At 33.7% G+C, this 19,420-nt stretch overlaps 1 protein-coding gene across 4 annotated transcripts in view; it reads left to right on the top strand.

Moving 5' to 3' along the window:
• Positions 1–19,420, top strand: part of LOC145279819 (uncharacterized) — an 843,773-nt gene that overhangs the window by 236,431 nt on the left and 587,922 nt on the right. For all 4 annotated transcript variants that reach the window (XM_080131190.1, XM_080131191.1, XM_080131189.1 and 1 more), the window contains exon 5: positions 9,184–9,355. In XM_080131190.1, the coding sequence (XP_079987316.1) occupies positions 9,184–9,355 (172 nt within the window). The remainder of the gene's footprint in view (positions 1–9,183; positions 9,356–19,420) is intronic.

The following is a 19,420-nucleotide window of genomic DNA, read 5'->3' as shown; positions in this document are numbered from 1 at the left end:
GGCGCCCATGAACTAGGTAAGCAGAGGAATATTTTGAAACCAGAAGTTACAAACCGGGTGGACGGTTTAAATGCCCAAGTAAGCAAGCTGATCTGAGTTTTAAAATTATATATAGTTCGAATTACAGTGAATATAGAAAGAAAACATTTATTACCAGTAGTAGTAGTAGTAGTAGTAGTAGTAGTAGTAGTCAGACCCATGTATGTAAAAAGCTTGTGGATATGAAAGTTATACAGGATAAGTCTCTTTATATTGTTATCAGATGATTGATAACACGTATTTCGTAGCTGAAAGTAATTTTACTGAATAAGAAACTGAGATCTGTGATGCATGAAGTTGAAGTCCAATCTAAACAAATTCAAAGTCCAATGTGCAAGTCCAATGTGAACCAATTCAAAGTCCAATGTGCAAGTCCAATGTAAACCAATTCAAAGCCCAAAGTGCAAGGGACAGGAAAGCGGTTCGATCAGTACACACACAGACACGGTGACACGCCACCAACACGATCCAGCGTACACAATTACCAACCGGCCGTTCTTTCCTCCCCCTTGCCTTCCAAAACGGCCTGAATTTATAGTTGTCGAAGACCAACTGATTTGCATATATGCACAAGATTTTGCGAGAGTTTTCGAGATCATACCATTACAAAACGCCGTCGGCTCCATCTTGGAATTCTTTTCTTATCCTAACTTCGCAGCGATGGCAAAGCACACACGCACACCTAGGTCGTTTTAACGGTAAGCCCTCATTTTCACAGCTTTTGCCACAGTTGAAGTGTCAAGTATGTATTGCTGATGATGATGTATTCCCTCGGAAGCTTTGTGTTGCAGATGCAATTCTATCTTAAGCCTCTGGTGCTGGTATATGAACGATAAAAATGTAGTTAATGTCGTGTATGCGTGTGTGCAGGTTAGAAGTCACGAGACCCATTCGCATTTCTGCAAGAAACTGGTATCAATGGGTGGTGATAGTGGATGAAACCCTTTAGTAGGTGAACAGCTTCAAGAGAGAAGAATGACACGACGTTTGCAAGGGAACAGGGAAATTGACTCTTGAAGAAGGTTGTACCAAATAAAACTATAAAACCTGCTTTTATCAACACGGGTGTCTTTTTTTGTCTGAAAAAAGTGTCGTGGCACACACGACGTATCTTATACGCCTTGCAGGTGGCGAGTTTTCGTTTTCATCTCTTTTGCTACAAAACTAATACAAAACAGAGGTACGTTTATAACGTCTATATTCACTTTTTAAAATAATTTGCATATCAAACTGTTTCTGGTTCTAAACTGATCAGAAAATAAATGGTTTTTAATGATTCTATGATGGGTTTTTGTACATAAATTAATTAAGTAATGTATATAATTAGCTATATGAAAACTATTACAGATATCTCTCCTTCTTGAGTCCATTTACTTACTGTCATGAACCCTCGCAGCTGATTTTATCTTTTTGCCGATTGAAGTAAATCCAAATATGGAGATGTTTGTTCTTTGAGTTATTGTGTTCTTACGATTAAGTTAGTCTTAACCTAGCCATGTATATCGGGTTGGCCAAAACTTTCGTTTGTCTTTTGAATGTCATTCTTCTAACCTACTAAACGATCGTTTTATATTCCTATTCTTCAAATCCTGTATTTGTATTGGTATTACGAGTATGTGGACGTCAGCGTGTAATAAGTTTTCGAGCAGAGAAGTTCTTACATTTTTGGTTAAATATCAGGCTTTGAAATTGAAGATACAGACAATGCACTACCAACATCTGATTTTTTATTACAAAAATCGAGAGAAACCTGCATAAAGACATGTCATATGTATAAATAAAATGCTGTTAATGAACGGGTATGCCAGAAATAGTTTGATCGATTCCGAAAATGGATTTTTCTCTTAGAGCTTTTCTCCCCTCTGAATATCCAAAGATGATCGAAAATGACGAATTGAAAGTCGTAATTGAACAAGATTACCGTTTGACAACCTGACAAATTGCAAATATTTTTAAGACTTTCAAATCGATCGGGAAAAATGAATTTCATATACTCGGTTATGTTCCTAAACTTGATATTTGAGTTTTCCCTTCCTAAAGTACAAACGATTTTTTCAGCCTAACACACACACACACACACACACACACACACACACACACACACTTGCAAATTAGAAATAGATCGGAACATATTTATTTATTTGCGGACTGTTATCCTCATATTCATAGTTGTTGTTTCACTACGTTTCGGCTAACTCATCCTCTGGCCTTCTTCAGGTGAGTAATCGCGACGGTATAGGAATGCTAAGTCTTGTAACTTATCCTCAGTAATTACTGCCTTCCATAGTTGTTCTCTCACCACGTTTTGGCCAATTAACCCTCTGGCCTGCTTTGGGTATAATTAGTATCGCTATTTTCAGACAATGGAACCATAGAGACTCAACGCCTCTATCCACTGTGCCACGAGTCTTCAAAATTGCGGTTTGCGTTCTACCAAAGCAAATATACTTAAATATACTATAAGTAAGGTCGCCAGGATAATTCAAAAATTTTATAGTTATTTATATATATATATATATATTATATATATATATATATATATATATATATATATATAATTATTTACTAAAATAATTAAATACCTACAGACACTAGTGTTTCATCCTTTCGGTAATATTCAGTGCAGCGTGTCACGATTAATACGAGTCGATAGATTCGAACCCGGCGACACAAGTCATCTTGGCATGATTAACAAGGACCGTATCCATTCGGCTACCATTAACCGCGTGAAATAAGGTTGAAATTAAACATTTTATTTTTAAATGTTTTTACGCCAGTCAGAGTGATCTAATCATTATATGATGATCTATGCATGTGCAAAATTGACCGACTTAATTCACCTAAAAGTGCTCGATAAGAAACGATATATATTTATATTTTAAGAAGAACACCGGACTCCGAGGCGGAGACGTTAACCTTAATATCGTTTAAAAAATCGACAACAAAAACTACGTAAACAGATGAACGATAAAAATTAAACAGTAAATTGTCTATGGTATGGGTTAGGGCGCTGGACTGAAATACATAAATACGTATGGTCTGGGATCTGAATCCCAATGACAGTCAAGCTACGCTGAAGAGGAGTAGGACTCCGAAACACGCGTCCGTAGATTACTGTTTTTTTTTTTTAAATAATAAATAAATAAATAAAAAATACGTCAAAATAAAAAATTGGGCGACTTTCTAAGAACACCGGATCTCTGAGTCGGAGACGTTAACCTTAATATCATGTAAAAAATCAACAACAAAAACTACATATATATATATGTGTGTGTGTGTGTGTGTGTGTGTGTGTGTGTGTGTGTGTGTGTGTATCTATGTATATACTAGCAGTTCAGCCCGGCTTTGCTCGGACCTCATGTACTGTTCATAACTTTACGTGCATATGTATATATATTTCGGGAAGCTCATCCTCTGGCCTTCTTCAGTCTTGTCCAAGTAACTTGCATCTAAAATTTCAAGTGCTTAGACCCAAAATTTCCGGAGGAGTTTAGTAGAGTCTGCAAAGGTCAACTCTTTCAACTCTGACCTTTTGGGAGCCAAATTCTCGCCCAAAACCTTATTTAAATGCTTGATGCATGTCTGAATACTTGTTATGTAAAATTTCAAATGTTTAGACCCAAAATTGGCTAAATAGCTTACTAGAGACCGTAAAGGTAAAATCCTTGGAAATTTTACCCCTTGGCACTCAAATTTCCGGCCAAAAACCGACAAAACACCTTGCTCTATGTCTGAATATACTTTATATAAAATTCCAAATCTTTAGACATAAAATTGGCTGAGTAATTCGGTAGAGATCGCAGCGGTCAATTCTTTTAACTTTTACCCCAATTTTGACCTCTTAACATTCATTGTTTTGGGCTCAACTAAATAAAAAAAACAGTTGGATCCATGTCCAAGTAATCTACATCTAAAATTTCAAGTGCATAGACCAAAAATTGGCGGGGGAGTTTGGTAGAGTTTTCAAATGTCAAATCGTTGGACTTTGATCCCTTGACAGCCATATTTCGTGCCGAAAACGGATTAAAAAGATTTTCACAAATCTTAATACTCCTTCTGTCAAATCTCGAGACTGTAGACTGAAAATTGAGAGAGTAGCTTGGTAGGGAAATGTACACACACAGACACAGACACAGACAGACAATTTCTTTTATAGATATATAGATTTACCAGGCACACACACACACACACACACACACGCGCGAATTTTTCATAGAAAAACATAAACATTACCATGTTGAAAATGAAGCATATAAAAAAATTCACATCGCAAGTTTAAGTTGCCATCTTTGTTTTACAGGTAAAGATATTCTAGATTTTTATTCCCGTATAGGTTTAAATTATATAATATTTCTAACTGGTTTTGATGTATAAAATTTTATATATCTATATATCTATAAAAGTGAAAGTGTCTGTCTGTCTGTGTGTGTTAGTGTGTCTGTGTACATTTCCTTGCGCAACAACTCTGTCAATTTTAAGTCTACAGACTCGAAATATTTCGCCGATATTTTCGAAAGTCATCCCCTTGTCTCGATTGTCTAGCCCTAATTCAAACCTACGTCACTTCCGGTTTGGCGGTGGTCGTAACAGCAAAGACGTCATGTTTTTCCCCGTTCTTTTCTTCCTTCGCGGTACGGGTTCGAGCCTGCCTTCCTACTACTACATTTTTTTCTTTTTTTTGCTCAACACATACCTCCAAAAGCCTGCGCAACGCCGGGCTGAAATGCTAGTATATATATATATATATATATATATATATATATATATATATATATATATATATATATATTACCATGTCAAATCACATTTCAATTCTTTTTGACGGATTAATCATTGCTACTTCTTCTGATGAGTTAAGGGCATAATATATTCACTGATTGATATAGTAATTAAGCTATTGATTTTGCGCTACGAAACAGATACTGTCAAGACTTGTATAAGTCAACAGAATTAAAAGAATAAATTATAAGATGATCAACATCATGAATTTTGGAATATAACTTTTTGTCATTTATTTTCTCTCTCTCTCTCTCTCTCTCTCTCTCTCTATATATATATATATATATATATATATATATATATATATATATATATATATATATGAATAACTAGATGAATTTAATCACAGATTAATTTACCTTGTGGTTCAGAGTCACACAAAATATTGTTGGGCGGAAATATTTTATATAAGACAATCCCGGTCAAATAAAATCGCTCAATATACTAGATAGAGCAAAGTAAAAATTGCAAATTTCATATTTAAATTTTTGAAGTAAAATATAGAATATTCATAACAAAAATGCATTATTTGAACAAGGCATTTAAAGTGTTTTCGTTAATCCATAGATTTTCTATATAACGCTCATCTCCTCAGAGGAATATATTTAGCAAAATATTTATTATGGATGGTTATAATTTTTCTTTTTAGTGTATATATATATATATATATATATATATATATATATATATATATATATATAAACTATTTAGCCATATATATAATTTCAACAAGAAAAAAAAATAATTGAATTTCAACAAGAAAAAAATAGTGCTCAATCGTAAGAGAGCAAGTTATATATTTTTTTTATGTATATACAGTCATATCTTGCTACGATGTGCAGACCGTTTCAATCATCTTAGATATCATCAGGCAAGAATATATATATATTAATATATATATATATATACGACTACTACTACTATTACTACTACTACTACTACTAGGCCGCCCAGAGTTTGCCAGTTGTAAAATACACTTAAATATAATATTGTCGTTTACACAGATTTCGTATTTATTATTAGAAAGCCAATTCTTTATTGATACTCAATGTATAGTAGTTGTCTCCGGCGTGGCATTGTCATAAAATATGAGTACATATAATATTTTTATTCATGTAGATTTCGTATTTTGTATTATAAAACCAAGTCTCTATTTATAATATTCTACTCAATATATAATACTGATTTCGAAAGTTCAGAAATGACGTGGATTCAATCAGCTAGATTGAAACCAAAACTCTTTGGATCTATCGGCGGATGGAAAAGACAACGTAAAAACTTAAGCGATATCAACGACATTGACAGAGTACAAAATAGACTTCGTGGTTTAGTGGGGGATGCCCTTTTCTCTACCCTGCAACCCCTCTCCCACAGAAGAGACGTTGCGAGCCTATCCTTGTTTTATCGTTATTTTCATGGCAGGTGCTCGTCTGAACTCCAATCCCTGGTGCCCCCTCGCCAATCTTTCACGAAAAACACCCGTCTAGCTGAATCCACTGTGAAAAATTTCCCCCACTCTATATCTGTGCCTAAATCAAAACGCGGATTTCATGAGCAAAGCTTCTTTCTTAGAACTGCACGCCTGTGGAACTCTGTTCCGTCTGCCTGCTTCCCTCCGGACTACAACTTGGATGCCTTCAAGTCTAATGTTAACAAATTCCTAATGAGCCGCCCCCCTAATTAAATACTTCATAAAATCTCCTCACTAACGTGATGTACTTACAATAACCCTTATCCCTGAGTGGCTTCCGGGCCTTGATAAGTGGTGATCACTGTGTAAAAAAAAAAAAAAAAAAAAAATCTAACAATTTAATAAAAAAAAGATTAGTACAAAACTTGGCAAACCAGAAGAGTAAGAGATCCAAAACAGAAATTCTTTAATGTTAGAAACTAAATCTGACCAAACACCATTTGTTCACTAAGTTGGGTACTGTTCTGGTTTACCATATTGTTTTTAAACTTTCATTTTGGTAGATGTTAATCATAACAATATAAGTATTTATGCAGGATAAGACTTCCTTTTTAGATTTCCAATTTCTGCATAAGTACAGCGCTATAAATGATTTTAAAGGAAATAGTTGGGAAATTAGTGCTACTGGACTATTTAACGTTTTCTGTTTTCAGATGCTGGGATTGGACACCTTCATTTACCGGTTCAATACTTATGCAAAGATACCATGGTGAAAAAAATGTTTAGAACCCCATTCTTAACAGAGGGGTGTTTGGTGCGGGTTCAGATCAGAATTGCACTTATTTAAAAAAAAAAAAAGAGTCTTTGAGATATGTTCTCGTCACGGAACAAAAATGTAATATTCCCAAAATCACAAATTGATCAAGTATTTTTTATTTTATTTTATTTTTTTTTAATTGTATTGAACAAAGGACTGATTTTGACCTCAACACTTCAATTTTCAGTGTCTCTCCTTTATTTTATCAGATTTAATCATGGCTGTTAAAAACACTACTTGCTTACTCATAAAAGTTGATTTTCTTGAATATAAAAAAATTACTTTATCAAATTACATGATTTTTATTTTATGTATTTTATTTTATGTATGTATGCAATCTCCATTCCGTGACTGGTACGTACATCATACAGACTTTACTGTATTTTCTGTACTTCTAATTGCTGCCATAAGTGCAAATTCTGAATATGCACTGGAGGTTTTTCAACTTTTCTACTGGTACCTAAAAATTTAAAAATACCATTTAACTTATATATGATTTTCAAGTTAAATTTATATATATATATATATATATATATATATATATATATATATATATATATATATATATATATATATATAGTAATTTATAAAATATATATGGCGATTGAGCTGCACTGAGTGTTCTGCGTTTCATCCAACTATAGGATTCGTCAGGCTTATGCGCCTGACGAATCCTATAGTTGGATGAAACGCAGAGTGTTCAGTGTGGCTTGGTCGCCATATATATTTTGTAAATTACTAACTAGCTCTACCTACGTATTGAGCACTTTTGAAGTAAATACTTAAAGTTTACGCATAAATCTATACTTTCGTATAGTAAATTTATGTGAATAAATGAAATAGTTATATATATAGTCTGGTACCTACTCTACTCTATTCATTTTTAAGTGGCTGTAAATGTCGGTTTTGAGCAAAGTGATCATCTTGTTTTATTTCCTGATAAATAAATCACACTCGATTCTTGATTACATTAGATTTTTTTTAAAAAGGTTATCTTGCTGCTTTCATTCAAGTTACTCGGAACTTTGCAAAAAGAAAGAGTAAATGGAAACGGTGTCTACAGAGTTTTATTTATTTTTTTTTTACTCGCGTTCACCCCTACCATAGCATATTTCCACTTGGACATAAGGGACTATGCCCATGAAAGATTAACTCTGCAACCTCTCTCCCACAGAAGAGACGTTGCGAGCCTATCCTTGTTTTATCGTTATTTCCATGGCAGGTGCTCGTCTGAACTCCAATCTCTGGTCCCCCCTTGCCAATCTTTCACGAAAAATACCCGTCTAGCCAAATCCACTGTGAAAAATTCCCCCCACTATTTATCTGTGCCTAAATCAAAACGTAGATTCCATGAACAAAGCTTCTTTCTTAGAACTGCACGCCTGTGGAACTCTGTTCCGTCTGCCTGATTACAACTTGGATATGTTCAAGTCCAACGTTAACAAATTCCTAATGAACCGCCCCCCCCTTAAGTAAACACTTAATCAAATCTCCACACTAACGTAATGTACTTGTAATAACCCTTATCCCTGAGTGGCTTCCGGGCCTTGATAAGTGGTGACCACTGTGTAAAAAAAAAAAAAAAAAAAAAAAAAAACGTATAAATGTATACTTTTGCACGCAGGGAAAAATAGGTCCAGTCGATTTACTCCTGCGAAGTTTTATTTTGACCCCTTACCACCTATTTTTACCGGCTAAAAACGGAATCGAATTTGTTCCACAAGTTCAAATCTCCTATATATCAAGTTTCAAGTCTGTAGACCAAGCATTTAGAGAGGAGTTTCGTGAATCCGTTTCACAAACACACAGACAAGATCTGATATATATATATATATATATATATATATATATATATATATATATACATATATATACAAATAAATGACAAAAGTCTATATTCCAAATTTTATTATGTTTACCATCTTACAATTTATTCCTTTAGTTCCGTTGACACCTACAATTCTTGACAGTATCTGTATATATATATATATATATATATATATATATATATATATATATAGTACAAGAAAGAGAGAGAGAGGGGGGGATGAGTAAGGAATTCAGAAAATGGCGAACACCTATCTTTGCTTGTATATGTGATTTTCATAGTTTAAATTCATTTCATTTTATTTTTCAGCTTCGAAACAACGCCTCTAATTCTCATATCAATTGGTGGTTTCCGTTCTGATTACTTATCACGAAATGTTACGCCTACCATCGACAAGCTTTCCCGGTTGGGGGTTAGAGCTCCCTACATGAGAAGTGTCAATCCAACACTGACCTTACCTAACCTCCATTCCATAGTGACAGTAAGTATTTTTTCGGTCACCATTCTTCTTCCGTTTCTATTTCTTTTATTTTCTGTTTTCCTTCCCCTTTTTCTTCTTTTTATGCATTCAATATCCTAAACAGATAACTTATAGATATATATATTGCTATATTTTCAAGCTCAATTTACATTTTGTACGTAACTGTAAACCCATTCACAAATCGGACTACAATTTCTTCCGTTTAACCCTTCACAGATTTTTTCACATGTTCAAATTCAACTGACTTTTTAGTTTCAATATAATCCATTTATACGTCGGATTCCAGGTTCTTCTTTTTGTGACCTTCCGAAGTACAACTTATTTTATTAATTAATTAGCATGAGAGGTGGTGCTACCTGGTGGTAAAATACTTGCTGATTCTCTGCTCCAACAACAACATGGCAAAAAAAAAGAAAGAAAGTCATACTGGAGATGAAGGTTTCCTTCGAAATATATTTATGAATTTCAATATAAATTTCAAACAAAATAAATGTATGGTTATTTTGCAATAATGCGTTGTTTTGGCTTCAAAAGTATTTTATTTATTACACTTTAATATATTTTGATTCATGCAGATTTCGTATTTATTATTACAGAGCCAATTCTTTAATGAATATTATATATATATATATATACATATATATATATATATATATATATATATATATATATATATTGATTACAGACAACATTCTCTATTTAATATATATATATATATATATATATATATATATATATATATATATATATATATATAACAGTAATCTACGTACATGCATGTTTCGGGGCCCTACGCCTCTTCAGCGTAGCTTGACTGTTATTAGGAATCGAACCCTGAACCCTATGTATCCAGCGTCTTATCCATTACGCTATGATGCCGTAGACGGTTTACTGTTTTGTTTTTATCGTTTATATATTCACGTAGTTTTTTTGTTATTGATTTTTTAAACGATATTGAGGTTAGCGTCTTCACCTTGAAGATCGGATGTTTTTGGGATTATTTTTTTATTAGAAATTGCCATTATTTTGGACGTAAACAAATAATATTTTTATTTACTTATTTTTAAAGACGCTAACCTTATATATATATATATATATATATATATATATATATATATATATATATATATATATACATATAAAATAACATTTTAGTTTTACATTTCTTTAGCTCTATATACGAATTATATAACGAAATTATTGAATTAATGATTACAATTTTTGATGATATATAGACTACTTCATTTAATCAGATAAATTAATATACGCAAGTATATTTTTATGCGTAAACTTTAAGTATTTACTTCAACAGTGCTCAATACAAAGGTAGAGCTAGGTATTAACTTATAAAAATATATATGGCAATTAAGCTACACAGAATATTCTGCGTTTCATTCAGGTTAGAACAAGCCTGACGAATTTTAACATGAATGAAACGCGGAATATAGGGTGTAACTTAATTTCCATATATATTTTTATAACTTACCATATATATATATATATATATATATATATAAGAGACTTTATATGTGTGTGAGTTCGTTCCCTATGAACTCGGAAACGGCTAGACCGATTGATTTGAAATTTCACGCGAACGTAACTAATGCATCTGGAAGAGTTTTACGTAGGTTTGTATCGGAGTGCGTCTGAATCGTATCAAGAATCGATAATCGAAGAAATCCGATTAGAGAAGGAAGTTTGATTTTAACCAAAATTTTGCACTAACATCATAAATGCATTTTAGAAGTTTTATCACCGGACAAGCAGAAATCTCCAGCTTGTAAAATGAACTGTAAATTCTTTCATGAGACAGGAGTACGTTCAAAAGGAATGTTTCTGTTCATAGCACTATTAGACCATCATACATGGAGTCCAATGCTAGTTGTTCCATACAATTAATAGAGTTGTTTTAAAATGGGCAATTTCACTGATTTCGATGACAATAAAGCATGAAAGGGTAGAACATTCTTATTCAATCCTGAACACCGTCGGGTCTCCTTGCTAATATATATATATATATATATATATATATATATATATATATATATATATATATATATATATATATCAGGGGGAATCCAAAAGTAATGCCTCCTAATTTTTAATTAAAAAGTTTGAATAGCTACGAAGACCGAATCGATACAAATATAAAAAAAAACAAACAACATTTTTTATTATACAGAATTAATTTTTCTACATAGTCACTACCATTATCAATGTGTATGCATTATTTCCAATTGTTCATTCCAGTCATTCTTTGTTTACATAATCATAATGGATGGTCTATTTACCTTTATAGAAATTCCTTTTTTAAGTTCGAATTAAATTGTCAAATACAATCGTTTTAAAAATTAGTCAACGACAATTATACAATAAATCACGATCAGACCACGTCCGCTTTCATTAGCATTTTATAAATTGCTTTTCTGTTTTATTACTATTTTACCCTTTTTTTACTCACTAGAAGTTTTCACACAAGTCATTTTTAATAATCATTCACTGGCAAATACAGGTGGTATTTCCGTGGAGTCTGAGTGACAGCAAATCTCCGATTTTTTCGATATCCGTCACATAGGCGTTTAAGTTTAATTTTAGTCGAAAAAACACTGCAGGATTCCAATACTCTAGGTGCTTATCTCGTATAGAAAATAAGAACACTTTTGCAATGACAGGAGATAGGATGGAAATTTTGGCTGTCATGTCACGATTGCGACTACAGAAATGCGAATGTTGTTGAAGATGAAGTAAATGCACAGTGAGAATTAAAGAACCCCCCCCCCCCCAGTTATTCTACATTTTGTTTTATTTTCAACTTTTTCTCGTTGTTTTTTTACTTGTTAAGAATAGGGCATCCTACCGGATTCAAAGCATTCACCCGATTATTGGAATGGTTGAGATTTTCCTAAGATCCAGTTTCTTTTTTAAAATGTTGGTGCTTAGTTATCCTCTATTTTAGTTATGTTTAAGACAGTATCATTAGGGATACTGACTTCAACTAAGGTTTCTACTTTTTTTCTAGCTGTCCCATATCACTATGTAAGGCTTACTACCTTTGTTTACATAGTCATAGTGGATGGTGTATGACTTATTTCCAACGGTTTATTCTGATATATATTCCCAAAACTTACTACTATATTGGATATTCAATCTCGTACAGATGGTCCAGTGAAGATATCTAGATACTCCATTATGTAATATTGTATAGTAACCGCTCTCCAGCAGACCGTTACAACTAGACCTCGAGTCTCTCTCTCTCTCTCTCTCTCTCTCTCTCTCTCTCTTTTGTGTGGTAGAACCTGCACTTGTTATTGTTGTTGCTGATGTATGTGTGTACGTCCATAACTTTCATAGGTGAGCAGTTAAAAAATATTTTTATTGTATTTTCACCCCAAACAAGGCACAGTGTCACTTTGTTGTAGGGTGCAATAATCTGGGAAATAATTTGCAGTGGTACTATGTAGGGAGTTGGGCAGCAAAATGTTTGTTTATATTACACTTCCATTATTAGGGAATCCCAAAATCCGACAGTTCTAGGAAAGTAACTATTAGAGTAGAAGGCTTTCTTACATCTGGGGATTTTTACTTTGTAGGGATTTTGCTGATTGTCGGGTTTGTCGGGGATATTTATGTCGAGGAGGTACAACGGCTTATAATTCGTCGGGACGCCTACTATTAAAGTCCTTGTAAAACAGGCAGAAGGAATACAACATTTCGTAGATGGGACAGCGGTTGAACTTTAGCTGATAGTGTGAGACTTATCAGGCTGGTGACTCTCTTTTGAACCTTGTCAAAGAGAGAAAAAAACTAGTAGCAGATGCACCATCCCAAATTTTGCAACGATACTCCATACATGAGAGAATGGTGGCCTTGTAAAGGTACAGAATACTCTCAGGTGTAAGTAACTTTCTAGCACGGTAGAGAGAGCCCACCGTCTTTACAGCAGTCTTGCCAATACACTCAAAGTATCTGTTCCAACTCATGTTCCCCGTGAACATCAAGCTGATAAGTTTGAACGAAGTATTTCAGGTAATTTATCATTAGCCATAGCTATTGGTGGTTTAGAAGGTTTCTTGTAGTTATTAAACGGAAGAAGCTAAGTCTTGGTAGCATTGAATGTGACCATCCATTTTTGTGTCCATTCCACCACATACCAGGGATCTTCCTCTATGGTTCCTGCCATTGCCTTAGATACGTGTTCATTCGTTTTCCGCTCGTGTGTGTAATAGAGCATGGTGGTGGCGTCAGCAATATACACATCTCAGAGACAATTTTATTAGGGGAGTCATTTATGAATATCAGGAATAATAAAGGTCTAAGGATCGAACTCTTAGGTACTCCTATAATTTATATCATATTGTTTTGACGTACGACCATCGAGGACAACCTAGCTTCCCTTGCTTTATACAGTGCATGGTACATAAGTTCAGAGATTAAGATTACAGTTAGGATATATGTAGTAGAACGGGTTTATCTAAACACATACTGTTGGTCGGGCAGAAGTTTAGCAGCTGTGAGATGGTAGACTAGAGTTTGATTAATTATGAACTCAAATATTTTGGCGAAAAGAGGGAAGAGGCTAATGAGACGATAATTGAATGAGTCAGTTCTTTCACCAGAATTCTTGTAAACTGGCACCACAAAAGCGGTTTTCTAGAAGTCAGGAAAACAACATTCATCATTAAGGCATTTGTTGAAAAGTTTGGAGAGAACTGGAGTGGCCTTTTTGTTATAGTAGAGCCGGTATGAGATCGGGTCCACATGCTTTTGAGGTGTTTAGGATTCATATGATATCATGTACTTGATAAGGGCCGATTTTTAGATCATCTAGTGTGGTTTCTGTCCGCAGAGGATATCTGTGAGGGAGTGGCTTGCTGAGTCCAAATAGTTTCAGGCAAACCGACGGGCAAATATGCTAGCCTTCTCGGTTGCTGTACAATTGAGGTATGTTAATATATTGTGTACAAATAAATATGTTACGTACCGAAAGTGACGTCAGCACTGACAAGCGTGCAGTTCGAGAAAAGAATGCAGTATACTATACCGAAATGCCTAGGATGAACTGAAAAGAATTTATGCAACGAGCAAGCCGTTTAATGAAGAAAAGCGAAAAGTAGAAAAACCAATAATTAGATAAACGACAATTCATTAGAAGCTTTAAGAAAATAACAATTGTAGCCAACTTGCTTTCTGTCTTCTTCATTTTTTAAATTCTGATTATAATTGTGAAAGACAATCGCTTTAAAATTTAGTCAACGATAATTATACAATAAATCACGATTAGATCTAATTCGATTTCATTAACATTAACACTTTATAAATTGCATGTCCGTTTTTATCATTATTCCAGCCCTATTAAACCACTACGATTTCTTACACACGTTATTTTAAGTGGTTATTAACTAGTAACGATAGGTTATCTTCCCTGGAGTCTGAGTGAAACAAATTTCCCCAGATTTTCAATATTCTTCGCGGCTTTCGATATCAGTTGCAGGTTTTTAATATTTAAGTCAAAGAAAAAAGCATCTTCAAGATTTCAGTACTTTCCATGCATTTCCAGAGGATGAAATGGATTGTACTTTTTCTTTTCAGTTTTATATTGTTCTTGACCTTTCATCACTATTTTTGATACCAACCGAAATCTGTGTCACAATTTGATTGGTCCGGTTTTGAGGTGTCTGGTAGTTTCCGTTCCTCTTGGATTCGTCTATTATTCCTCCCATATTCTTGTTCTATTTCTATTTCAACTAACCTGTAAGCGGTATCATCTGGTTATATCGATTGGTTTCCGCACTCGAAGATTTTCTTTAATATTTCAGATGTTTAATGTATGATATTAATCCTCTCTTTGATGTTAATTTCTCTTATTCTTTTTTCATTTATTTCAACATTGGTTGTAGTGTTTCTGCAATTCTTGCTATTCCTGTTACTTTTTATGGTCCATATTATCCTAAACTTTATTCTTATATACATTTTCCTTTAGCTGGTATAGGTCTTGAGAATACCTTTACAGAGACACATTTCAAGTAATTCTTATTTGTCTATACAAAAAATACAAAGATCGATTTGTCTGTATGTTATTCTCTCATTCAATTGTGACGTACAAACTACTGAATATATTATAGTGTTATGTGTATAATTACAATATATACACTCGTTTTCAGGACTCAAGTGTATCACCTTTTCCCTTGCCTGATTCCCAGAACACTATTCTTTTTAAATGAAGGTTTTTGTATCTATCAGACATAAATTTATACATTGTTACAAACAGCAAAGAAAAGGAAATAGACAGACAACAGATATAATTACAAGAATCACTTTATGACTTACCTTCCTCATCTCCAAGTTTTGGAGCGAGCTACCGCTTTACTCGTCCGATAGTTGTCTAGCTAGAGAAGTGATCATTCCACCTTCGTACGGACATGACGTCATTTCTTGACTTCCGTTATCCACTTAGGTCATACTGTGACCTCTTATTAAATAATGATCGGGAAATGCTTGGAAAGGATCAGATCTAGGAGTTGAAGTAACAGAAGCAACACGAACAAGACCAAGTTTTCCCCCAAAACAGCAAACAGAACAAAAGAGCGGTCTTTGATTTAATTGTATCCCAGATTGTGACCGATGACGCCAAACGTTAAACAAATGAAAATAGGTATGCGGATAATATAAACAAGAGGCCACAAAGACGGGCTGAGAGTCCACCCGCTGACAGATACGTGTATATGCATTTTTGTAGTTGCCATCAAGCCGTCACCCCTATCGCTATCTCCACCACAACCACAATCGTCGGTTGTCAAAATAAAGTCGTTTTATTGCACAGACGAAAGATTTTTTTGTCATTCTTTTTATTTAATAAAACTGATTGAATAAAACGCGTATACACTCGCACGCACAAAAACGCAGAGCTGATTTTTATACATACATTTCAAAACTCGCTCGTTATCTAATACTCAGATTTCAATGATTTATCGTATTCGTCGTTCATTTTGGGATTCGTTTGATTAATCAATTATTTTTCTATTCTAGAATAAGATGTTTAGACTCTCATTCTGCATTAAATATATTTTTTATCAGCATTGCAAAACGTATGAATTTGCTGACCCTAAACTGGCACATATTTGATTAGTGACGAGGATTGTTTTTTTATTTTTTTTTTCAGACAATTATTTCCTTAGGCAAACTCATTTCTTAAGTGGAGCGTATGCATTTATGTGTATGACCTGAGAGAGGATGGGTTGGGTGAAAAAGAAAGATGAGAGAAGAAGGAAAATGAGGAGTGGCAAAGAAAAGACTAAAACCTTTCACAGTAATATGCTACACTTTTGCCCCCGGCAATACCGGGCATCGCTGTAAAACGATCATGTTCATGGCTATATTTGCATAGACAGAATGTGCCTTGGAGAACGCTAGGTTTTCCTCTTCGCTCTACATACATACCTTGTGTCACATCTTCGTGCAGTAAAACGAAAGTAAATATCGCGGATGGATCGGCTTAGCTTCATACAGCAGTGAGGTCAGTGCAAAAAAGTTAAAATCAGTGATAACCTTTCTTATATTTACGCAATATTATAAAAATGCGAAACAAGAATGAGAATTAAAAGATTCCCGAGCAACGCCATGTAGTTATTTATAAATTTTAAGAGCAAAATGTTTTTTAAAATCGAAAGTATTAAGACACCACAGAATTAGCAAAGACGAAAGAGATACATTACTAGTAGAACTATCTGGCGTTGCCCGGATCAAACATGTATATTTTCCTGTACATCCTTATCCTCCTCATTCCTTACTCTGGACATATACATACGCAGACAACTACACACATTTATATATTACTTGCAGAATGAGTCAGCGTAAGAGAAATAATTAATTGAAAAAGATCAGAGTTATTTTTCTTTAGTTGTTACATCAATTAGTTGCAACATCCCCCCCCCGATTAAAGAATGGATATATTTTTCAAAAGTTTTCATAATATTCATCCGGTGCAACGCCGATCAAGAAAATTCCAAATTTGTTGTTGCTTGTTTTATAGATTTTTTTAAAAAGTTTTATCTGAACAGCACGCATCCACACAAACAACTGTTCCTTATATAATAGATTCCTATTTCTAGTAAATGTATTACCCTACTGATGTATGTAATGTGATCTTATCAACCCGGAAAATGTTGCGTTGCTCATCTGGTATAGAGAAGGAATCATTTTATTTATCTTCTTGAAACCAACAACGATATGCATTAAATGACTGGATCAAATATTAAGTGATTTACGGCATCAGATGACTATGACGAGTACTAATTCCATTAGGTGACAAGCACGCAACACCCGCATAATAATTGCCTGCCTGAAATAGATATTCATGTTATACAATGACAAATTGACTTTGACAATATATACAAAGTGTGAATCTGTGCAGTTTATGAATGGAGACATTTTTTTTAGTTTGGTTTGGTTGTTTTGTTTTACGGACTATCAACTCTTTTCGTGTTTTTAATGTTGAATGCAATCATTTTGCTGATATATGTTACGGTCATACGTGCGTATAACAAAACATCTGCTATTGACTTGTACTTTTTATTGCATCATTACAAAGATGTGTATTATGAGGTTCCTCAACTCTATTTCATCCTATGGTTATTATTGCATTGATAAGCTGCATAACCCTTAATAGAAATTGTTGGATTACATTTCAGAAATCTGAACACATTTTCTAGAAAATATAAAATACATGTAGTAAAGACATTTTTTCGATAGGATTATTCCATTGGATACAACATTATTATGAAGCGTAAGTCCACGATCTTAATGAAATAAAAGTGTTTCCCTCTACAAGCAAACATTGTATGGATATAAACAGAAATACGAAATTCTTATACTTAAAAAGACACTAACTATATAATTTGTGAATTAAATACAATTCGAACTAAAAGAATTTAAGAAAAGAATTCATTGTCAAATTATAAAGCTTTAATATATTTCACGCTATCTCTCTCTCTCTCTATATATATATATATATATATATATATATATATATATATATATATATATATATATATATATATGAAAGGCAAAAGGTGTGTGTGTTTGTATATCTGCCAAAAACTTTTGACACACGCGACGAACAATGACAAAATTGGTATGTTAGAAAGAGCAGCCTCTCGGACGACAAATATCCAAAAGTGGCCAAAAAAATTAATTATTTGACCGTCAACTGGGCCATTTTTACGCGGAGGGGTCAGTTTTTTTTTTTTTTTTTTTTTTCGCTGACATTTTTGCAAAGTCATCATACGCATTGCAATGAATAAGCTTACTTTGAACGGTAGCGACGTACTTTGTCGCGGTGGACGCGGCGACTAAGCCGTTCATTTCCTTTTCTTCTTAGCGTTACAGGTTCATACCTGGCTACTGCGGCTATTTGTTTTTGTTTAGTTTTTTTTTGCGCTCGCACGGGTACTCGCTGCCATTTTCATTTTTTAGGGGGTCGGTTAATTTTTTTTTTTTTTTTTTTTTTTCACACGCTGCTATCTATTTTCTTTTTTTTTTAGGACTCGGTTGCTCACTACCCTTACCATAAAACCTCTCCACAAGCGGGCAACGCCGGGTTCCTCCGCTAGTTTCTAAATAAAACAGTGATTTAAATTTCCACATAAAAATCTAATAAAAACGTAATAATATATTTTTACTGCAAAATCAGAAAACAATTTAATATTTGCCAATTTACCGCAAAAAAAAAAAACTGGTTCCAATAATGCAGCGTATTATAGGGTGTTATTAGCAGCTGTGCCAAATTCGTTTGCCATTGTTCTTTTCTTTAACATCACTAAAATGTTCTGAAGATGTAGCTGTTCTTTTTAATTAAAAGCAAGCGTATAACAAAACGCGCTAGTAAATAAAAGTACTTTTTTTACTATTTGTAAGAAAACGTTTTTTTTAATATTATATTGCTTTGGTCATTATTGAACCGGAGTAAAACAAAAATTATTCATGCTGTAAATGAATGATTTTTATATGATAGGAGCTTTCTAAATTTAACGCCTCTTGCTTTTTATTCCGCCCGAATAGATCAGAAGA

This window comes from Euprymna scolopes, chromosome 7 (genome assembly GCF_053919585.1).
Source record: "Euprymna scolopes isolate OS-2025 chromosome 7, ASM5391958v1, whole genome shotgun sequence".
Lineage (NCBI taxonomy): Eukaryota > Metazoa > Mollusca > Cephalopoda > Sepiida > Sepiolidae > Euprymna > Euprymna scolopes.
The sequence above is the reverse complement of the archived record's forward strand: the minus strand, read 5'-3'. Positions and strand labels throughout refer to the sequence as shown.